This window comes from Myodes glareolus, chromosome 9 (genome assembly GCF_982192425.1).
Source record: "Myodes glareolus chromosome 9, mMyoGla1.1, whole genome shotgun sequence".
Taxonomy (NCBI): Eukaryota; Metazoa; Chordata; class Mammalia; order Rodentia; family Cricetidae; genus Myodes; species Myodes glareolus.
Window position 1 is genome coordinate 56,384,348 of NC_142034.1, and position 22,644 is coordinate 56,406,991.

General features: G+C 47.9%; 1 protein-coding gene across 2 annotated transcripts in view; it reads left to right on the top strand.

Moving 5' to 3' along the window:
* Usp43 (ubiquitin specific peptidase 43) overlaps positions 1–19,654 on the top strand; it is a 63,916-nt gene extending 44,262 nt beyond the window's left edge. For both annotated transcript variants that reach the window (XM_087910495.1, XM_087910496.1), the window contains exons 13-15: positions 320–478; positions 2,774–2,938; positions 17,687–19,654. In XM_087910495.1, coding sequence (XP_087766621.1) covers positions 320–478; positions 2,774–2,938; positions 17,687–18,768 — 1,406 coding nt within the window. In that variant the 3' untranslated portion in view covers positions 18,769–19,654. The remainder of the gene's footprint in view (positions 1–319; positions 479–2,773; positions 2,939–17,686) is intronic.
* Positions 19,655–22,644: the final 2,990 nt, after the last annotated feature.

A 22,644-nucleotide genomic window follows, 5' to 3' on the forward strand; every position in this document is an offset into this window, starting at 1 on the left:
GGAGTCCCATTTTTCTCTTCCATGGCCATTTAGAGATGGATGAATGGTGGACTACATTACTGCCTAGCCTTGTCACGTGAGACTCTGTGTGAGAGGGGTGACTGTGCCTGATGAGATGCCATTGTAAATGCTCACTTTCCAGTGCGCACTCGAGTAAGATCTTACTAGCGGTGAAACTACTGTCTTCTTCTGGTTTCCCAGAAATCAATTCTAACTAAAAATGGATATTTTTGTCACCCAACTTTAAGCGTGCCCATTTTTGAGTTTTGCTCATGCCTTGGGGCTCTAAGCATTGAACTTGGGGTTTGGACCTTTGCAGCCTATTGCCGAAACTCCCTGGACGGCCAGTGGTACAGCTATGACGACAGCACGGTGGAGCCCCTGCGAGAGGATGAGGTCAACAGCAGGGGGGCTTACATCCTGTTCTATCAGAAGCGGAATAGCATCCCGCCGTGGTCAGCCAGCAGCTCCATGAGAGGTGTGTGCCACAGCTCAGAGGGGCATGGGGTTTGGAGGTCACATGAAGAGTTGAAATGTTCTGGGCCAGTGAGATCGCTCGGTTGTAAGGATGCTTGCCACCAAGTCTTGGCAACTTTAGTTTGATCCTTGGACCCTGTTCCTACAGGTCTTCCTCTGACCTCCACACATGCGCTATGGCACACATGTGCACAGGTGTTCCCCTCCCTCTTTCTGAGTGGCTTGTGCTTTGAAGGAATTGGAACGCTCACTTGAATATCTAGGAAGGTGGACAAGGATCAAAAAAGGAAGCTCTGTCTGCCAGTGTGAAAATAGGGAGTTCTCTATTCCCTCAGCCAGTTGCCATATCAAGAAATGGGGAAAGAGTACATTCCTTTTTAATCTGGGGCAGCTGATGCACGTGGGAGTCTCATTGAGTCATATGCGATTAGCTGTGGGCCTTGTAAACCTGTGTCAATACTGTTAGAAAGGGAGAGGCAGGTGAGAGCACAGGACCTTTCGAGAAAGTGTGCCTGCCTAGTGGTTCCCTGGTAAGTGATTTATGAGCCTCCACATTGTTTAGAAGTACGGGGAGAAATGTGTAACACTTTTAAATGATTTGTCCCACTCTGAAAAATAGTCATCCTTATTTTGGGGACAAAAGAGCATTACAGATATTCATCAGAACTGAATAGATGTCCCCTTGGGTAAGAGTGCTTGCTGTGTAAGTGTGAGGATTTATTTTTAAAAAGAAATCTGGTCTTGCCTACCTATGTTCCTCTGATCCCAGCACTGTCAGCAGTGGAGCGCCAGCCTAGCTCCAGGTTCACTAATTCACTCTACTCAAAGGGATAAGGGGGAGAGTGGTGGATCAGGGTATCCATGGCTTCCCCTGGAGGAAAGTGGTGGATCAGGGTACCCAATGGCTTCCCCTGGAGGAGAGTGATGGATCAGGGTACCCAATGACTTCCCCTGGAGGAGAGTGATGGATCAGGGTACCCAATGGCTTCCCCTGGAGGAGAGTGGTGGATCAGGGTACCCAATGGCTTCCTCTGGAGGAGAGTGATGGATTAGGGTACCCAATGGCTTCCCCTGGAGGAGAGTGATGGATCAGGGTACCCAATGACTTCCCCTGGCCTCTGTGAGTTTATAGACACTCACACCTGCATGTACTTTTGTGTATATACCACATGTATACACCTCATTCACACACATATGTTCTCATACTTTCTCTTTACCCCTTCTTCCTTCCCTTCCTCTTTTCCCTCCTTCTTTTCTTCCCTCCATTCTACACACACACACACACACACACACACACACACACACACACTAACTACATCTTTTTCCTAATCATTATTGGAAAATAGACAGAGAAAATAAAGAGTCCTCCAGGTTTGAATCAAAACTATCACAAGCCCGTTTTCCATTTTTAGAAGGCAGATATTGAAAGAAGAAAAAAAGTCACTTAGATCCAGGCATGGTGACATATGCCTAAATCTCATCACAGGGGAAGCTGAGACAGGAGGATCATGAGTTTGGGGCCAACCTGGGATACACAGTAAGGCCCTCAAGTAATATGCAGTTTAATATAATAAACCTATTAGAGAAGGCCAGAGGGAAGCTAACCTTGATGCCCCTTATGACGATTTGGCTCCCTTGAACTTGGGGTGTGTTCACTGTGTATTGTCCTACAGGATCTGGTACCATGGGTCCTGGGTATAAATGCTATCACTCTGACTATGGATTTTGCTGTGACTACTAAAATCCTAGAAATCTGGCTCTAGAAAAATAATCACATTTAGGAAACCAGAGTTGGCGGCAAATAATTTCATGGAAAACATTTGAATGTTCCAAGAAACCATCTTTCCTGTGCTCACTAAACACCGTTGTTCCAAGGATCTCTCACGGCAGGCTTCTAAACATCATAGTTTCAAGGATGTCACATTGTAGGTTCTGAGGGTGTCCCATTGCAGGCTTCTCTGGCCAGCCACCCCCACCCCCTTTTCTCAAGACAGGGTTTCTTTGTGTAGCCCTGGCTATCCTGGAATTCAATTTGTTGACCAGTCTGGCTTCGAACTCGCAGAGATCCACCTGCCTCTACCCCTGAGTGCTGGAATTAATGGTGTGCACCGCCACCTCCTAAATACTTTTGTTTTTATAGTTCCCCTTTTATTCTGTCAGTCCAGGGATGAGGGACAGAGGTCATCTTGGGAATCTTAGGACTGGCCTGGAACCCAGTAGAGGAAGAACTCTGCCCCTACCTGCAGGTTCCTCCGGGATGCAACAGGTCCAGCTCTCTCCTCTGCTTCTTCTGCAGGCTCCACCAGCTCCTCCTTGTCTGACCATTGGCTCATGAGGCTCGGGAGCTACAACAACAGCACAAGAGGAAGCCTGCTGTCCTGGAGCTCTGCCCCCTGTCCCTCCGTGGCCCGGGTCCCTGACTCTCCTGTCTTCACCAATGGTGTCTGCCTCCAGGACAAGGGTATGTGGCTAGACTGACTATCTTTTCTTTTGCTGCACTTCTTCATTGCGAAAGTGTTGGCACCTCCTAGCCGTGAACAGAAAGAGCCAGTCCTGACAAGAAGTGTGTCATCTCTTGGGGGTCTTCCTAACACTCACCTGCTTCCCCTTCACCCATCCACGACCCTCCACCCACAGTAGGCCCTTTTGACCCACAAGCTGTACATCAGTAGAGTCAATCAACCTTTGATGGAAAATAGAAAAGAGGTCACCCCTGTACTAAACATGTACGGAGTCTTCTCTCATCATCCCCCAACCTTCACAGTGCAGCAGGGGTTATAGGCAACTGGGTGGTGACTTAAAGCACACAGGAATGCACAGGAGTATAAAATTCACGGGAGGGTGTGTGTCAGTTACATACAAATACTACAACATTTTCTCTGATCCCCATTTGAGCATCTGCAGGAGCTGAGCGATATCCATGGGCTCTGAGGAACAACATTGCATCCCTTTTCGGTTCCCACAGAGCTTACTATGTCATGGGGCAGATATTAAACTAAGGCAGCAGCGTGGTTTGAAACAGGGACAGAGGTAAAGAGATAAAAAGTCAGGGAAGGAGATAGCAGAGACCAGGGAGGGAGGGAGGGAGGTACAGAGACCCCTGTGTGGTACAGTGGGTGAAGTGACATTGAGGAGGGACCTGAGCAGGGACTGGGGACTCGTGCTGTGCAGAAGGTTGGGAATACGTTCATCGCAGGTGCTATGAAAGATGAACATGGCATGGTGTGAGGAGCAGAAGCCATAGCCTTCGAGCAGAGTGAGTGAGGAGGGGGGTGATGGGAAGTGGATGGCACAGCTTTTGGTATGCCCTTTGGACGTCACCTCGAGTGCTGTGGCTAGTGAGGGAGAATGTGGAGTAGGGCAGTAATCAATATGGTTTACCTTTATTTTTATTTTATGTGTATGGGTGTTTCGCCTGCCCGTTTGTCTGTGCATCGCATGTGTGCGGTACCCCCAGACTAGAAGAGGGTGTCAGGGCCCCTGGGACTAAAGTTACAAACAGTTGTGGGTCACGTAGGGAGAACCACTTAGGTCTCTAGAAGGACAACCACTGCCTTAGCCACTGAGCCATCTCTCCAGCCCCTGGTTTCTATTTATAGCCTGTCTACTGCGTGAAGAATCAGGTCCGTCCTCTGGGGTTGGCATGCGTGTGAGGTGGGGAGCCCATGAGGAGATTGTTTATGGTTGAAGATTTGGAAGAATGTGTTGGGGACGAGATGGTCAGATTGTGGACAGAACTAACAGAGTTTACTGATGTTGGAAGCAGCAAAGGAAAGAAGGAAATGATCCAAGATGCCTTGGCCTTTGTTAAGGTATAACCAACAGTGGGGCTTGTTGTACTGTCTGTAGGACTGGAAAGCGTTGGGAAGGAGCAGGGTCAGTTTGGAACGGAGCCACATACCTTTAGGCAGCATGAGAACGACAGGGACTAGAGCTGGAGACTGGAGAGCCATCTGCACACAGGCTGGCTCCGCTCCCCACGGAGATTATGAAGCTAGAAAAGAACGTAGATTCAAGACCAAGCCTGGCAGTTCTACCTTGTTGAACCTGAGTGAAGGTGGGGAGAGAACTGAGAAAGTGAAGCCAGGGCTGGGGAAGCAAGCCAGCAGAGGTCATTCCCAGGTGCTGGAAGCTTCCTTTAGAAGGAAAGGGCCAACTGTTTTCAGGACTGAGGGAAGCTGGGAAGAAATGGAAGCCCAACTGCGGTGCAGGAAGTGACTGCACATGCGCAAGTCATTTTGCGGCCTGGTGAAAGGGCCAGTAGCTGTGCAGGAAGTTTGCTTGGCTCACAGGCAGCTGTCCTCCCTAAGGGAGAAACTGCAGGAAAGCAGGGACAGGATGGTTACAGAAACCAGTCCCAAAACAAGAACTCAGTATGCGGGTGGCTGTGTCTCGCTGTACGTGAGTGTGTGTCTATGCGGGTGGCTGTGTCTCGCTGTACGTGAGTGTGTATATCTGTGCAGGTGGCTGTGTCTTTCTGTACGTGTGTGTGTGTGTGTGTGTGTGTGTGTGTGTGTGTGTGTCTGTGCGGGTGGCTGTGTCTCTCTGTACGTGAGTGTGTGTCTGTGCGGGTGACTGTGTCTCTCTGTACGTGAGTGTGTGTCTGTGCGGGTGGCTGTGTCTCTCTGTACGTGAGTGTGTGTCTGTGCAAGTGGCTGTGTCTCTCTGTACGTGAGTGTGTGTGTCTGTGTGGGTGTGTTTCCTTTGGCAAAGAACAGTGGTCAAATATTTAAATTTCCAGTGGGCATGGTGGCTCACACCTTTAATCCCAGCATTTGGGAGACAGAGGCAGGTGGATCTCAGTGAGGTCAAGGCCAGCCTGGTCTACAGAGTGAGTTTCAGGGCATCCAGGGCTACACAGAGAAATCCTGCCTCAAAACAAACAAACAAAGAAATTTTCATGTTTTATTTAGTTCCTAATTTAGGTTTTAATATAAAAATCTTCATAGAAATATTTTATAACTGTAAATATCACAGCTATAAAAACATTAAGCTAACATTTCTGTTTGTGGCGTTAGGATGTATACTTGGGATGCACTTTGTCATGTATAAGCATATACATTAGCAGTGCATATTCTATGAAGCACGCAGATAGTTTTACTAATGTACTACTAATAAATATGTACACTAGTCATGTGTGCACATCTGATGAATTATCATAATGTGGACATATTCATGTGCTAGATTAAGACACAGAGAGTTCTGTGTCGGAGGTGTGGCTTAGTGGCAGAGCACTTGCCTACCGCACACAGGGCCCTGGGTTTAATCCCCAGCACCAAGGAAGGAAGGAAGGAAGGAAGGAAGGAAGGAAGGAGGAGGGAGGGAAGGCAGGCAGGAAAGAAGGAAGGTTAGAAGGAAGGCAGGCAGGCAGAAAGGTGACTGGTTCTGGAATTCTCCTTCCTCATACCTGTCTCACTCATTGCTTCCCACTCTCCCAGGATCTATGCCACGTTAGTTTTACTGTGTTAAGTAAAAGATGGACAGGGGCCAACTGTGACACACCCGTTGGCCTTTATTCCAGGCACAGTCAGTAGCTGTTGGAGAGCTTGGAGCAGGCTATCATCGGTATGGTTTATATTTGAAAATGTGTGTTTGCAAAGATGAATTTTACCTGTGAAGCCATATGGCGTGCAGACGCTTGGTTTGGCTTGTTTGGTTTACCCTGTTCTTGTGAGGTGCCGCTGGCATTCGTAGCAGTGGGTTGTCCTTCTCTTTTATTTATTTTGCTTGTAAATAAAATCAACCCAGGGATGCAGAGTTCTCTGCACAGAAGTTAGCTCATGTGTGTGAGAGGAGACTAAGAGCAGAGACGGGGATGAGAAAACAGTGTGCAGGGTGAGCCAGAGGGATCAGCTTCTGCCTTCTGTGCATTCGCTGTGGCATAGACGTCGCTGTAGAGCCTGGTATAGAGCCAGCCCCAGAGAAATCTGGCCTGCTTCTCAAAGGAAGTGTCTTGAATGAGTCCAGGTTTTCAGTTCCTGAGAAACTGGTGGATTCTTTGTAAGTCCATGCAGTTTCTCCGTGGAGCCCGCACGGTGGGTTGTCTCTGGATGGCGTCTGCTCCTTGGCAGATGGCACTATCTCCCTCGTCAGAATTTCCCACATTGTTAGGATAAGTCACCTTTTATTCTACTGTGACAGATTTAGGCACTGTCTCCAGTTGGAGTTATCATCAATGCTATCCTTTGAGCGTGCTTAATCTGAAAATCCCAAGTGCTTGAGAATATAAAAGTTCTTACCAATATGATGCCACTATCAGTAGAAAATTTTACACCATGACATCTTACCTTGTGCACTAATTATTAGGAATATTACATAAAGTTGCCTTTACTCTCATGCATGAAGTATACTTGATGCATAAGAGTTTTGTGTTTAGGTATGGACTCTATCTCTAGGAAACCACCATATTCTACCTATTCCAACATCTGAAGAGATTTGAAACCTTCCACACTTCTGGTCCCAACCACTCTGGATAGGGGATAGCACCCGTGCTGCTGTGAGATTCAAACTCATGTCTTCTGGTGTACACATGCCTGTGTTTCCGTTGAGTCTATACCTAGTGGTGGAATTGCTGGGCCACGGCGTATGTGCCCCGCCAGCTGCTTCTTTCCATGTACTTTAGTTGTGGTTGCTGTGAACCCAGCACAGTCCCTGGCACATCCCAGAGTTCCAGTGGATATTGGTGAGTGGGCCAGTGTGATGATGAAGTCTTCAAGCTGCCCTCTGGTTTGTAGTTTATGAGGCATAGCTTGTGAGTTTACTCCCCCGCATTTGGCATTTGGGGCTTCTACCATTTCACCATCAGATGGAATGCTGCAGGAGTGTGTATGTGTCTCGTGACCCTGTCCAAGTCCTTAGAGTTCACTCCCATGGGACTGAATTGAATGCAGTGAGTTCTGTTTTGCTTTCACCATGTAGGTATTAATCTCTTACACTGTCCCAGCTGCACCTTTGGGAGAATGCCTGGAAACAAGAGAGAGGCTCTTCCAGCCTGCGCATTCCTGCTGGTTCTGCTTGTGATAAGTCGTTGATTCGTCCCAGCTCTGTCGAAAGGCATGGCACCATGGGCCGCCTCTCTCCCAAGGGGAAATGTTTTGGACACCCTTCCATGAGGAGGCAGCTCCAAAGAGTGATGCAGTTTTTCAGTGGGGTTTTCAGAGAAGTGCAGGCCTGGCTCTAAGATGCTGTGGAGCAGACAGCAGCGGAGGAGTGGCAGCTGTGCCCCAGACTCCTCCAACTGTCCTCTGAGGCATGTGGCTCCTGACAGCTTCACATCCAGGCTTCTGCTTGAATGTTGGAAGAACCTTGCTATCAAAGCGAGCTTTCCTCTCATAGTTTGGATAAAATAGAAATGAAGTTTTTTTTTTATTAATTTATAAAAGTTTCCACTTCCGCCCCTCCTCCCAATACCCTCCCATTCCCCCCACTCCCTCTCCTCCTTCCTCTCCAGCCCTAAGAGCAGTCAGTGTTTCCTGTCCTGTGGGAAGTTCCTCCCCCCTCCCTCCAGGTCTAGGAAGGTGAGCATCCAAACTGACTAGGATCCCAAAAATCCAGAACATGCAGAGGAAACAAGTCCCAGTGCCATTATCAATGGCTTCTCAGACAGTCCCCGTGCCAGCCACATTCAGAGAATTCGGCCACATTCAGAGAATCCGGTTTGATCACATGCTCGTTCGGTCCCAGTCCAGCTGGCCTTGGTGAACTCTCATTAGATCAGTCCCCTTGTATCAGTGGGTGAACACAGTCCTCACAGTCCTGCCTTTCTTGTTCATGTTCTCCCTCCTTCTGCTCCTCATTTGGACCTTGGAGGCTCAGTCCAGTGCTCCAATGTGGGTCTGTCTCAATCTCCATTCATCATCGGGTGAAGGTTCCTTCTGATCCTGCCTTCCTTGTTCACGTTCTCCCTCCTTCTGCTTCTCATTTGGACCTAGGGAGTTAAGTCCAGTGTTCCAATGTGGGTCTCTGTCTCTATCTCCATTCATCGCCAGAGGAAGGTTCTATGGTGATGTGCAAAATATTCATCAGTATGGTTATGGGCCAAGGCCAGTTCAGGCACCCTCTCCTCTGCTGTCCAGGGAACAATCTGGGGATCTCTCCTTGGACCTGGGAACCCCTCTAGAATCAAGTCTCTTGTAAACCCTAAAATGGCTCCCTTAGTTGAGATATATACTTCCCTGCTCCCATATCCATCCTTCCTCCCTCCCCCCATCCCAATCCCCCAAGCTTTCCCCAATCCTCCCCTATTCCCTTCTCACTAACCCTCTCCCCTTCCATCCACTCCTGCCCCCGTGCACCCAATGTTGCCTGGCACTCTTGTCTACTTCCAATATCCAGGAGGAAAACTACATGATTTTCTTCAGGTTCACCTTCTTATTTAGCTTCTCTAGGATCACGAATAATAGGCGCAAAGACCTTTAATTATGGCTAGAATCCACTTATGAGTGAGTACATACCATATTCCTCTTTTTTTAAAACTTGTTCTAGAAGCTCTGAAATGGTTGTGAAATCTAGTCCTATCATCAAATCTGAGCAGGAGCAAAATCTAGAGGTTTCCTCAAGGGAGTCAGTCCTCTCTCATCTACGAGAGAGACCTTTTTAATCTTTCAAAATTAATAAGGGTGAGTCCTAATAGGGGGCAAAGATGCCAAGTGTCCTTCAGTGCCCAGAAATGGTCCTGTTAGTAAATAATCATAGACTGTACAGGAGTGTAAAATGCACAGGAGGGTGTGTGTCAGTTTCGTCCAAATACCACACTTCTATGAGATTTGAGCATCCAAGAGCATCTGCAGGAGCCGATCCTCCGTGGACTCTGAGGAACGACTCTACCTCCTTTCTCTGTTCCCACAGAGCTTACATGTCAGCAGCCGTCTGCGAGAAACACAGATGGCCCAGGAATGTCATCCTTCTGGGAGTTCTGGCTGTGGGGTGCTGGGATGACACATCACACCTACAGGACTGGGTCAGTGTTCTGGCTAGTCCTGTGTCAACTTGACACAAACTATGGTCATCAGAAAAGAGGGAACCTCGATCGAGAAAATGCCTCCAGAAGATCAGGCTAAAAGCAGGCAAGCCAGTCGGGCATTTTCTTAATTAGTGATTGATGGGGGTGAGCTCAGCCCATGATGGGTGGAGTCATCACTGGGTTGGAGATTCCAAATGCTCTAAGAAAGCAGGTTAAGCAAGCCAGGAAGCAGCACCCTTCTATGGCCTCTGCATCAGCTCCTGCCTCCAGATTCCTGCCCTATTAGAGTTCCTTCCCTGACTTCCTTCACTGATGGCCTATGGATATGGAAGTGTGAGGCAAATAAACCTGTCCTCCCCAACTTGCTTTTGGTCATGGTATTTATCATAACAGTAGTGACCCTGACTAAGAGAAGAGTGTTACAGGGTTTATAACTAACAGAATTGGGGAGGGGGTGAGATGGAGGTGCTATTCAGCTGAGGGAATATAAAAACACCTTAATTTCATAATAACTGGAAGATGCGACTATGAAAAAAAACCCAAGAAGTTCTTCCCAGAGACCCTGGGCTGGGTCCTGGGGCTTAGGTTCCCCAACTTATCAGGGCAGGTCCTCCTGCTGGTAATGTCTTCTGTGGCTTTTCTTGGGCATTGGAGGCTTCAATATGTCTTCTTCCTTTCTAGATTTTCTAGACAGTATTTTGTTTCAGCTTACATTCCCTTTTTGATGGTATCTGGGAGTCTCAAGTATTCAGGACTGTGTGGTCACCTTTTTATTCTTTGTTTCTAATTTGATTTATTATGGTCCAAGAATGAGCTTTTCAAAAGTTATCTTCTTTTGTGGTAAAGGCCATTTTGTTATTTTATAAGTGTCTACGTACATATAAATTAGACCGAGTCTTTCTGAGGGCTCGAGCGCTTTGTGACATATGTGATATTAACTGATATGTGACTGAGTGCTTTATTCAGACCCCCTCTGTCCTTAAATGCATCCCTTTTTGTTATTGTTGTTTTGTTTTGTGAAAGTATTATAGCCCAGGCTGGTCTTGAACTCACTACTCAGCCAAGAATTTTTTAAATTTTTATCCTGAATTTCTGATCCTCCTGCCACCATCTCCCAAGTGCGAGGTTTACCAATATGAGCCACTGAGTCCGGCTTTAAACTCATCTCTGACTGTGCAGGAAATTCACTGAGGTCTTCTACAGAGGTGGGCTTTGACCACGTACTCTGTAAATGTTTATACTTGTTACCTTATGTTGTGAACTGTTTGTTAGTAGGTGTCTGAAAGTTTGTGACTATTGGATCTTTTTTATGACGTGTGCTTTTTATCATTGTAATTGTTCTTTATTGCTCTTTGGTTTTAACCATAGACTCCACATTGATAATTTTGTCTCTTCTTTTTGTCCACACTTGCCTAATATTTGCTTCTGCCCCCCCCCTTTTTTTTGCTTTCTTTTTTAGTTAATTTTAAGTGGCTTTTGGCAAATATATTGCTGTTTTAAAAAGATTTATTTATTTATTTTAACTATGTATATTAGTATTTTGTTTACACATGTGTGTACTACATGTATACGTTACCACTAGGTGCCAGAAGAGGGCGCTATGTCCCCTGGGACTGGATGATGGTTAACTGTCATGTGACTGTTGGGGAATCAAACCCTGGTCCTCTGCAGGAGCAGACTTAATTGCTGACTTTTTGTCTCGTGGCCCTTCCCCCTTTTAAGGTCAAAAATAAAGAGCCACTTTTTTGTTGTTGTTTTCAGTGCTGTGCTGGGAGGTAAAATCCGGGACCTCAGGCATACTAGGCTACACTGTGCTGCCGAGCCCCATCCACAAAATCCACTGGGAGGGAGGGAACCGAGTGCAGTGTTGTGGTACAATGTTCCTTGCTGGTTTTCTTCCTTTCCTGCTCCCTCATCTTGGTTAACTTGGTTGCTGTTTGCTTCCTTTTCTAATTAATTTGCAGATTCTGCCTTTCTTCTTGTTGTCTCCTTTCTCGCTGTTTGCAATCAATCACATTTCCCTGCCATTAGGAGGCTCTAAGAAACCAGCTGTTTCCTGCCAGGCATTCTGTTTCATCATTGCCTTCTCTCTCTACTCCAATAACCAGAGTTGTGCTTCCGCTGCCCCCTCCCTACTGGCATTCCTCCCACAGTGAGAGCTTTGAAACCCTTTATGCCTCTGCTCCGTTGGGGAAGTACACTCCTCCCTCACTTCAGATGGACGCTCTCAGGGTACTGTTAGAATTCCTGTCCCATGCACCCTGACTTAAGATGACCTTCTGAGACTGCCTGGCCATCCCGTGGAGGGAGGACAGCTGGGGCTGAGATGCACCGGGCTTCTGTGTGTGTCTTATCTGCCCTCTGCTCTGAGATCTCTGCTCCGTCAGTGTTTGTTAGCCCTTCAGGCATGCCAGCTCTAAATCCTTGCTCAGCCAGAAATTCTTCCTTTCGCCCCAGTGGGTGGCAGCCTGGCGGGCCTGGGGCTCTGCGGTTGCAATCCTTTACTTTCCGGCATCTTTGCTGATTTCCCACGCTCTCCTTGCCCCTGGGCGGCAGGTGAGAAACCCAGACTGTTCTTTTTCACGTGAGTGTCTCCTGTTCCTTCTGGCTGGAAGTTTTTAAGATTCTCCCTTTGACCTTGGAGTTGAGAAATTCTAGCACAGGCCTGGGTATTCAGCCCCACCCAGCCATCAGGTGCCTTTCCTTCTATACACTCAAGCCTTTCTTTGGGATGTTGTCTTGTGTTTCCCTTAATTTATTGTGTCTCTTGCCTTCAGATTCCTCTGGTTGGTTGTTGTGGCTCCTGGCCTCTTACTCCCCTTGTGGTTTGTGTCTCTGCCATTTTGTTCTGTGTGCAGAAATGTCCAATCTTTAAACTTTGTGATATTTTCACCTACAAATGTGCCGGGTCATAGTCATATCTGTCCTGGGACAGGTACAGGCTGCAGTTAGACACACCGGCTGCGGTGAGAGATGATTTTCCGTTTTCTTTCTCCTTGCTCACAGGAGTCTCAACACCTGTGGGCTGGAAGGCTGGCCCCATGGGCGACCCTACGGCCTGGAGGCGTGGTCCCAGGCTACAAGCCTTCAGTTTGTCCCTTGGGCTTTCATTCCTGTGCGGCACACTTTTCAGCCCCTGATGCCCTTTGCCCCTCCCTCAAGGTCATTGATTGCTAGGTTCCATTAGGAGCTGCTCTCTTGGTTTGGTTTGGTTTGTTGTTGTTGTTTTTCATACTCTGCTGCTGGACCCTCTTTGTTGTCCTTCCTGTTTAAGGGCAGGCTCTCACTCTGGAGCCCAGGCTGGCCAGGGATGTTTAATCTCTGAGCTTCCTGAGCAGTGGGATTGTAGGTCTGAGTCACCACACCCCATTGGACCCTCTTGTCACTTTCTTCTGTTCCTGCCCACCAGGCTCTGCTCTTCCCTCTCTAGATTGGAGTAATTTTGGGGGGGGGTGAAGAAGAGATGGTGACTTTGGCGCCCAAGGGTTGGTGGTGTCACATCCAGCCCTTCTCTTGCCCAACTTTGTCCACCTGGATCAGTCTCAGAGGAGGATGAGCAGCCCTGGCTCATCTGGGTACTGCTGCCTCAGCTTCTAAGGGACCCACGGACGTTTGGGGTCAGCCTTGTTCTAGGTTGCAGAAGTGGTTGCCAGGCCATCAAGAGGCATAAGCGCAAAATGAACAGTCTACCTAGGAACAAGGAAGTGCTGAAGTTGTTTATGACATTGGAAGACGGAGACAAGAGATCTTCAAATAAGGACTGGGGCCCCCAGTGCTGGGCTGGATGCCTCTAGCGCATGCCCTTTTCTCCTGTGCTCCAGCTCTGGTTATCTCTGCTACTTGCCTGCCCCAGGGCCTTTGCACCTGCTGCCCCTGCAGTCTGGGGCCTGCCTTCCTTAGATATTCTCCTGACTCCCTTCATCTCTCACGTCTTTCACTCAGATCTCTCAAATATTGCTCATAACTCATGCAACACCCTCTTTTTTCTCTAACCCTGCCTTACTCATTGCATCCGTTACTAATGTATTACCCCATAGCTTAGGTTTTTGCTTTTTGTCAAATCCTAAGAGCCCAGCCACTTCCTACTTGAATTTTTGTTGTTGTTTTTGAGACAGGTTCTCCCTAGGTAACCCTGAGCGGCCCGAAACTTGGCCATCCTCAGGCTCACAGAGAGTCACCTGTCTCTGTCTCCTGAGTGTTGGTTCTTATTTGTAGTTTTTTTTTTTCTCAAGCACTAAGAAATAATCTTTGGTGTACGTTTGACTTTTATTAAATATTTCGGGATGAATTAATGATGGGTGGATGATGAGATGCAGTGGAAACCCTTAGGGGATTGGAAGGATGTGACCCACTGAAGATGAGCGAAGAAGGGGAGAAGAGACCCTAAGGCCCCCGCCCCACAGCACAGAGTAACAGCTTGCAGTTCACATCACTAGCCAAGGAGCAGAAGTGACAAGAATTAAGGTGGTCGCACATGGACAGGAGCAGAGGTGGCACCCCTTGGAGCAGCTGCCCTGTGGTTGGGGCTGTCTCCATCAGCAGAGCAGATGCCACCTGTACCACAGAGGGTTCCTGTAGACCTGAGAGGATTGTTGTGTCTGCTGCAGAATGTGTACAACCGCCTGGAAGGTGCAGCTTAAAATTGTAGGTCTTAGGCTGGAGGGGTGGCCCTATGGGCTGAAGGGGTGCCCCCCATGGGCTGGAGGTGTGGCCCATGGGCTGGAGGTGTGGCCCATGGGCTGGAGGGGTGCCCCCCATGGACTGGAGGCGTGGCTCTGTGGGCTGGAGGGGTGCCCCCCATGGGCTGGCGGGGTGACCCTGTGGGCAGAAGGGGTGCCCCCCCATGGGCTGGAGGTGTGGCTCTGTGGGCTGGAGGGGTGACCCTATGGCCTGGAGGTGTGGTCCCATGGTCTGAAAGCAAGGTCCTGAGGCCTGAAGGCGTGGCTCTGTGGTTAAGAGCATTTGCTCTTTTTTGCAGAGGGCCCGGGTTCAGTTCCCTGCACCTACATGGCCACTCAAGTCTATCTGTAACTCCAGTTTCAGGGGTCTGACTCTCTTTTCTGACCTCCACAGCCCTAGGCACAAACATGGAACACATGTACATGGAGAAAAACACACATACAATAAAGATAAATATTTAAAAAAAGTAACTATAGTTCCTTTGTGATCCTCAGGCTCCCCGGATCCCACCATTCTTTCTAGCACCCTGCTCTCCACAAGAGCCATCTCCCAGAGGAAGGGCTTGAGTACTGGGAAAAAGGGGAGGGGGGGATGCTTGGTTAGCGAGCGAGTGGTGGCCCTGTGGGTGCTTGCTGCTTTTTCTTTGCTTAGACCGTTTATTTCTGTTTCTCCAAGGCTCTCCAACCCTGCCCACCTCGGATCCTGTTATGGGCAATAAATAGATGAAAGGACAAGTAGGGTGCTTTTCCCCAAAAAGAGGTGAACTGAAGGGGTCCTTTGGGTGTCTGTAATGTGGGTTGCTGTCAGCCCCGGCCCAGGCCCTTTCACACCAGGAAGAAGAGAAAGGTGGTTATTTACAGCAGTAACCAGGTCTTCTCGCCACCTGTCAGGGCTTAGGCCACTCCACCTGGTGAAGGTTGAAAAGCCACAGCTTTGTCCTCCTGATGAGAAATGTCCCTCCCCGCCCTTCTAAGGGCTGTGAATGAGGAACAAGGAAACTTCACACACACCTTCACCTCCAGAACCGTGTTTCATCTTTCCCCAGGTGTGGGGAATTCAATGGTGGAGCCACAAGGTCAATGCGAACCGAAATGACAAAGTATTTTGGGTGGAATTGGGTCTATTCCTGGCCAATATAAAAATTTCTCTAAAGGAAAAGGTATTAAAAATGACATATGAAAACCCCAACAGCTGAGATCCCTGTGGAACCTCTGATATCTGTGTGTGGCTGCTCCCTGTGGGCCCTGCTTTCTCAGCTGCCAGGCAGATGTGTACTGGTGCAGGTAGATTCCTGTCCCAGCATGCTCTGTGACCTTATCTCTCGCTGACCTCACACCTGTGTGCCTGAATCTCAGAACCTCCCTACATGGGCGTTTTGTGGCAGAAGTCCTTGATTGTCTTCAGAGCTGGTCTCTGTCAGCTCTTTGGGACTGCTGTAATAGACATAGGCAGGCAGGGGCCTTCCCAGTGACCAAAATGTACTCCTCATGACTCTGCAGGATGGGGTCAGGGGCCGGGTAGGTTGCATTATGGGAGAGTCAGAGAGAGCTCTGGTCTTTCTTACCTCTTCCGACAAGGACACTCTTCTGAAGCCTCACTTCTTGTGTCGTGACCTTGGGGATTGAAGTTTCCACTTGTGGAATGGGAGGGGTCTAAGCCTTCAGCCCCTAACACTCCCAGTCCAGGAGCAGCTTTCTATTGTCAGCCGCCGGCCGTGAGCACCAGTGCCATGCTTCGGTACTTGACTGACAAGCACATAGCCCACGGTGGAACAGGGGCAGACATGTCTGCTATCCAAGTCAGGCATCAAGCAGTTCTGGCAGTACAAGGATGATGGTGATCCTTCTTTGGGAAGCGTGGTGTTTTCTCTGTTCCTCCTGGACCAACCGGCCTGTTCCCACCAGCCTCCACCAGCCTGTTCCCAAAGCCACTTATGAAATAACCATTCTGAGGCTTATTATTAATTACATACTCTTTGACCTATTAGTTTAGGCTTCTTATTAACTAACTCTTACATCTTAAGTGAACCCATTTCTATTTTATATTTTGCCATGAGGCTTGTGGATTTTTTTACCCCTTGATTCTTGGGTGGCTACATGGCATCTCCCTGGCTCTGCCGTCTTTCCTCTTCTATCTCTGCTTGGAATTTCAGCCTTGTTCTATTATACTCTGCCGTAGGCCAAAGTAGCTTCTTTATTAACCAATGGCAATAAAGCATGTTCACAGCATACAGAGGGGAATCCCACATCAGGAAAGGCACGCGATGTCAGTCATGTATGTTCCCTTCAGAAGGGTTGGACTGTAGAAAAGAATGCATGTGTGTGTGTGCAAGTTGAATCATGATGCCTTCTTAAATGCTCAATGTCTTACTTAAGACTACATACCAAAAGCACTAGCTATTTGCAGGTAATTGCAAAATACAAAAACACACAAAATGCCACTCTGTAGGCAGAAATTTCTTATCCCAACCACCCAGTCCCAAATAACCACTCAGGCTTATATTAATTGTAAATGCTTGGCTAATAGCTCAGGCTTATTACTAGCTAACTCTTACATTTAAATTAACTCATATTTCTATCTAGATTTTGCCACATTGCTCAAGGATTGCTAACCTCATTTTCTATACATCCTGCCTGTCTAGCCTCTGGCTGACAGCTCTCTCAACTCTGCCCCTCCTCATCTAAGTTCTCAGTTTGATTGTCCCACCTAACCTTATCCTGTCTGGCTATTGGTCCAACAGCTTTTATTATTAATCAGTGAAAGGAATACATATTCACAGCATACAGAATGATCATCCCACAGCACAACTCTGATAAAATGAAGCCTATAATTCCTTTGTTTTCTTTTGGGCCCACTGTGGGATATGTGACATTCTTACATTTTAAAGCACAAGTACTTAATTATGACTCAGTTTGAGAGACATTTGCTAATCATTCTGTCCATAGACATAGTTAAAGATGGATGATAATGATGTTAGATCTCAGGGCAGCTGATTTGAGGGAGCCCCTCAGTGATCTGGCTGCAGGGCATGTGGACATAGTCAGCCCTCAACATGTGTAGGATTTCCTATCTGCTGATTCAATAACTGCAGCTGTGTGTGGGGGGGAAGAGTCTGTACTAAACATGCCCAAACATTTTTTTTTGTGATTACTTCCTAAGTGATAGAGCTTGACAGCTGTTTCCATGATATTTTCTGTGTGTCTGTCTCATAAATAATCTAGAGAAGAATTAGTCTACAGAAGGTTATGTGTGGCTTATGTGCACACCCTCTGTTTTATAGAAGAGGTTTATGCATCCACAGGTTTTGCTATTGCTGGGATCCTGGCAGCAATCCTCTGAGGATATCATAATCCCTTCTTTGCCCGTGGCTTTCCCTGTGGTTTTAAATGTGTACATGTATCCTGTGGATAGTGGATGAAATCATTGGTGGCCTTGAGGGCAGGAACTCTGTGTGCCTGGCTCATGCTGTAGTTGCTGTGGCCAGCCCTGCACCTGACACATCATTGCCTGATGCCTGGCACTACACAAACCCCTATTAGGTGTTCACAGTCTCTGTGTCTCTTCCAGGAGGGGTTGAATCCAAGCCTGTGGTTCGGGGTGTTGGTGGCCGAAGTGTTAGCATAAAGACACCTCCTGCTTCCCGATCCAGGCATGGGCCCTTCAAGACCATGCCCCTGAGATGGTCCTTTGGACACAGGGAGAAACGACCTGGGGCATCTGTTGAGCTGGTGGAGTACCTTGAGTCCAGACGAAGACCCCGGTCCACCAGCCAGTCCATTGTGCCGCTGTTGACACGCGCTGCTGGCGGGGATGAGAAGTCAGCTTCGCCTAGGCCAGATGGCACCCTTCCTACTAAAAGTGAAGACAGTGGTCGAGACATCAGCCAAGGAGCAGCCGGGGTGCCCCTTTCCTCATGCCACCTCAACCACCATCCAGCCCTCGGATCCTTAGATGACGGTCTGAACACAGCCAGGACACGAACAGGAAATGCAAATCAGGATATCAAACTCCCCAAAAAGTTTGACCTGCCCCTCACTGTGATGTCCTCAGTGGGGGACGAAAAACAAGCCCGCCGCCCTGAGGGCCAGAAGATGACAACCTGGAAGGGAAGTGGTCAGGTGGGCAGCCAGAGTAGTCCACCTTCCCCCTCCACTGGGTTGCTCAGAAACTTTAAGGACAATGGCACAGGTACCTTACCCAAGATGAAGGCTAGGGCTGCTGTGGAGGAAAGGGCCCCTGACAAAGACAAGGGACAGGGGACGTTCACTCTTCTGAGGTCTGTGTTTTGGAAGAAAGAGCACAAGAGGGCTGTCAGGGCTGAAAGCTCCCCAACAGCACCCCCAGTCTCCCTGGTGAGTGACAGGCTGAGCCCTGCCATGAACGAGCAAGCTCGAGGCTCATCCCCTGCCCTCAGGATTCGAGAGAGCCCAGCCCGGGGCCCGGGCTACCACATGGAGAGGGACATCAGATCTGCACCCAGTTCTCTTCACCTCCCCCGCAAAGCCAGCAGGCCCCCTAAAGCCAGTACGGCTGGCACCTCACAAAGGACCATTCCTGGGGAACAGAATTCTTATGGCACCTTGCAGAGGGTGAAATACCACACTCTTTCCTTAGGTCGGAAGAAGTCCTTACCCGAGTCCAGCTTCTGACGAAACATTTCAGTACTGTGTGAAGCTGGCGTTCCCGGGCTGTGTCCTAAGACTCTGCAGGAAGGCTGTGTCCATAGTGGATTTTCTAGAATCCAGTTGACTTGTGATGTCTAAAAGAAAAAAAAAAGTTTGGTCTCTTTAACTGGACTTCCAGCCCCTCGTGCCCCAATATCCCAGTGTCAAATTGGTTGGGTTCCCATTGTTGGATTTTGGTCAGCCTGGCCAGTAGACGGTGCTGCTGAACTCAAATTAGCACTACACGCTAAAGCCGGTATTTAGTATACGTAAGTCAAGGGCAAGCATAGCTCTACTAAAGAGACTTTGTGGTGTCATGTGAACATTCTCACCAGCTGGCTTGTTCCTAACTTTATGTCCCACCCTCACCTTCCTCTTCCCCCTCCTCCTTCCCTCCCTCCTTCCCAGCTTTTCCCTCCTTCCTTTACTTTCTTTTTTTAATAAAGGGCTTGTAAGGAACATCTTTTCCTTTCATGCTTATCTTGGATAAGTGTCAAAGATGCCAAGAAACGAAAAGAATGAGAGTGGCAGTGGAGGTCGGAGCCTGTGGGAGGCGGGAGAGATGATTGATATTTTAGGAGAGTATTTAATATATGGCAAGATAATTGTATTACAGCTTTTCAAGGTATTTTAAACAGATAACTATTTTGATACCAGAATAAAAAGTTTTTTTTTTAAAAAAAAATGTGAGTTTGAGATCTATGCACAGTTTTAATAAAATTGTGTCTGTGGCACCTGTGGACGGCTGCCTGGATTACTGAGGTGTGAGAAGTAACTCGCTTCATTCCTGTGTGGTCACAGCTCATTGCTAGCTATCAGAAAGTAATTGCCTGTGTTCTTTCTGAAATTAAAAAAAAGGCTCTTAAAATTATTTGTGTCTCCATCTTTCCTTTTCTTTCCTTCATTTAAGAATATTTTAGATTTGTGTATATTTTTGAGGCAGTCATACTCTCTAGCCCATACTGGTCTTGTGCTCTTGGCAATCCTCCTGCCTCCGCCTACTAAGGTTTGTAGGTGTGAGCCACCATGTGTAGCTTTTGACTTGTGTCTCTGAAGGCAAAGTTCTCTGGCTTCTTTGTCTCTCTAGGGAGTGCAGACTCCTCAGCACCTGTGAGTCAGAGGCTGCCTCGTGAACCTTGTGTTCGCGTGTGTTTCTCTGCATTTGCCTGGGCTTCCAGACCTGTTCTAGGAATACCCTAGAGTTTCCTACAAAACACTGCAAAGCCGAGGCCCAGACCTGGGGCCAACAATGGCTCATTGGCAGCGTCTCAGGTAACCGTTCTCCGGAGTAGCTTCCTTTCTCCTGGGGTATTTCTTCACGACTCCTGGCCACAGGAATGCAGTCTCCCCGAGACCACAGTGTGGGTTGTTGCATGTCTCTGCAGCATCTTTTTTTTTTTTTTTTAGCCAGAAAGAATGGGATCTCTTCTTTTCCCCAGTGAGAAAGACAATTTGCCTTTCATCTACGTAGCAGTTGCCAGATAGAACTAACATAATCAAGAAGGGGAAGAGCCAGCTACCTGACCCCTGGGGGCAACATGCTCCCTAGCAGGCCTGCATGTTTACAGTATGTTTATGTATATAACTGCAGCCCATGTTTCTTCAAGCCTTAAATTGCCGCATGTGGGCAGTGTGGATGTGACTGGTTGGTTACTCAAGGTCCTAGGAGTTTAGGAGTCTTTCTACCTGATTTAGTCTCCTATGTTGCCCCTCAGAGCAATTGATTTCTACGCCAAGCCCAGGCTACTCTTTGCTCCCTAAAATTGTGTCGTAACTCAGGTCTCTACCGGGGTCTCTTTCCCCTACCGATCTCTGGGATTGTGAGAGGGTCCCAGGTGTTGGCAATGTTCTGATTGATGCACTGCACACTGGCGTTTCCTCTAGACTCATAAACAATTTCAGGAGTTAGAAAGAGGCAGTGATGCTCGGACCCTAGTAGGTATCTTTTATTAAAACTAAGATTTGTCTCTACTCCCTTTCCTGGGGCTGCTCGATGGAGCTGGTAGGAAAGTTTGTAAAAATGGAGTATAGGAAATGACTGTTTTCAGTTTTACCCAGACTAGAGCTGCGGGACCATGTTACAGCCTTGGCTGTTGTCTCTTGTTAGGAAGAGACACCAGGATCAAGGCAACTTAGGAAAGAAAGCACTTTACAGTATCAGAGGGTGAGTCCCTGGCCATCGTGGCAAGGAACATGGAAAAGCTGATCCGGTCTGCACTGGTCTTGGGGACATGTGCACCAAGGCAAAACTGTCCTCAAGGAAACTTAGAGAATCCCACCATTGTAGGCCTGTGCATGCATAGAAATGCATAGGATTAAAACCAGGTGCATCATGGGAAGGGACATGCACAGTAGGAAAATGGTAACACAACATAATCTACCAATCAAAGCAGAGAACCACGCTCATTGGACCTCTTAGCAATCCAACTCTTCCCTCTCTTGAGCCCCGTAAAAGGAAACCTCAAACAATAATGGGGTCCCTTGAGTATTCTGTGGTCCACTGTCAATTTTGGTAGTATATCCCTGCCTGATCTGTGCTATAGCTTCACTTTGGATTAAGTCGCTTGCTGTTTTCACAAATATGTCTGTCCTTTGAATAAAAAGCCAAGTACCTGGAAACATCCAGCCCAGACCCCAGCTGTGGGGAACATAATTGCTTCTGGCCTTTCCTGTTCATCAGAATGGAGACCAATTCATTTGTTAGAATCAAGAGACTACCCTAGGGGTCAGGAGCTCTGTATTCATTCCATCAAGAAGACGACATCAGAAAAACTTGTCACTGGGATTGCTACTTGATTAAATCCTTGATAAACTCTCTAAATCCCATTTTTTGCACCAAATTGGGGAACTGAGTGCAGACGTGATAGGAATTGGGACACGAGGCAGGTTGTTTGCTGTATTTGTGGCCTTGACTTGGATTCTTCCTGAGATGCAATTTGCTTTGATTTACTTTCTTTGGCGGGATTGCTTGAGTGAGATTGGCCTGAACTTACCGTAATGGACTGTGAACATCTGAGGCTCCCCTAGATAGCTCATACAGACGACTTCAGGCCGTGACAGTGTAATCGGACATGAGGTACACACACAAGCTGCTGCCTTTAATCAGCCTGTGTTGCCGCTGGGAAAGACAACGTAGTGGATGTAACCATGCTAATTTCAAACTTCAAGGACTAATAGTGTAAATATATGGGTTACTTGACACTGGGCCAAGGGAAGTCAGTGTGCTCCTTGCTGAGACTAAACAACCTCTCAGAATGATGAAATATCCCCAAGAGAGACCTAGTTTCCAGCGAGGCCACTTGGCTGTCAAAGCCTCATAGGACTATGAATTCCGCTGAGTGTCGGCCTACACAAAAGGCCACCGTTTCTTATGGGAATGGCTGGGAGAGTTAAGGCAGTGGACGTGGGTGAATACAATAGTTTCTAGCCAGCTTGTCATTTGCTTACTTATGTATTGACTGATAGATTTTAGAACTTGCTCTGCTGATTAAGCTGATCTGGAATGCAGTGAGACCCACCTGTCTCTGCCCTGCCAACTACTGGGATTAAAGGTGAGTGCCACCAGGCCCAGTTTTAAGGTGGGTTCTTGTGTACCCCAGGCTAGCCTAGAACTCGCTAGTTGACGACGATGTTGAGATCCTGATCCTTCTGCCTCCACCCCCCAGATGCTGGGATTACAGACTGTACCACCACATCAGCATCATCCTAGCCTGTGGAGGAGCGAGGAGAAAATGCTAGGACTCAAGGCCAAGTAGGCTTCTGTCTTTTCCATCTCTGGAGATACTTCGGGATTCGAAGTCTTTCCTAGTAAAGACGCAGCCTGCTGTCTTCATTTCTGGAGCACCAGCTCTGATCCACGTT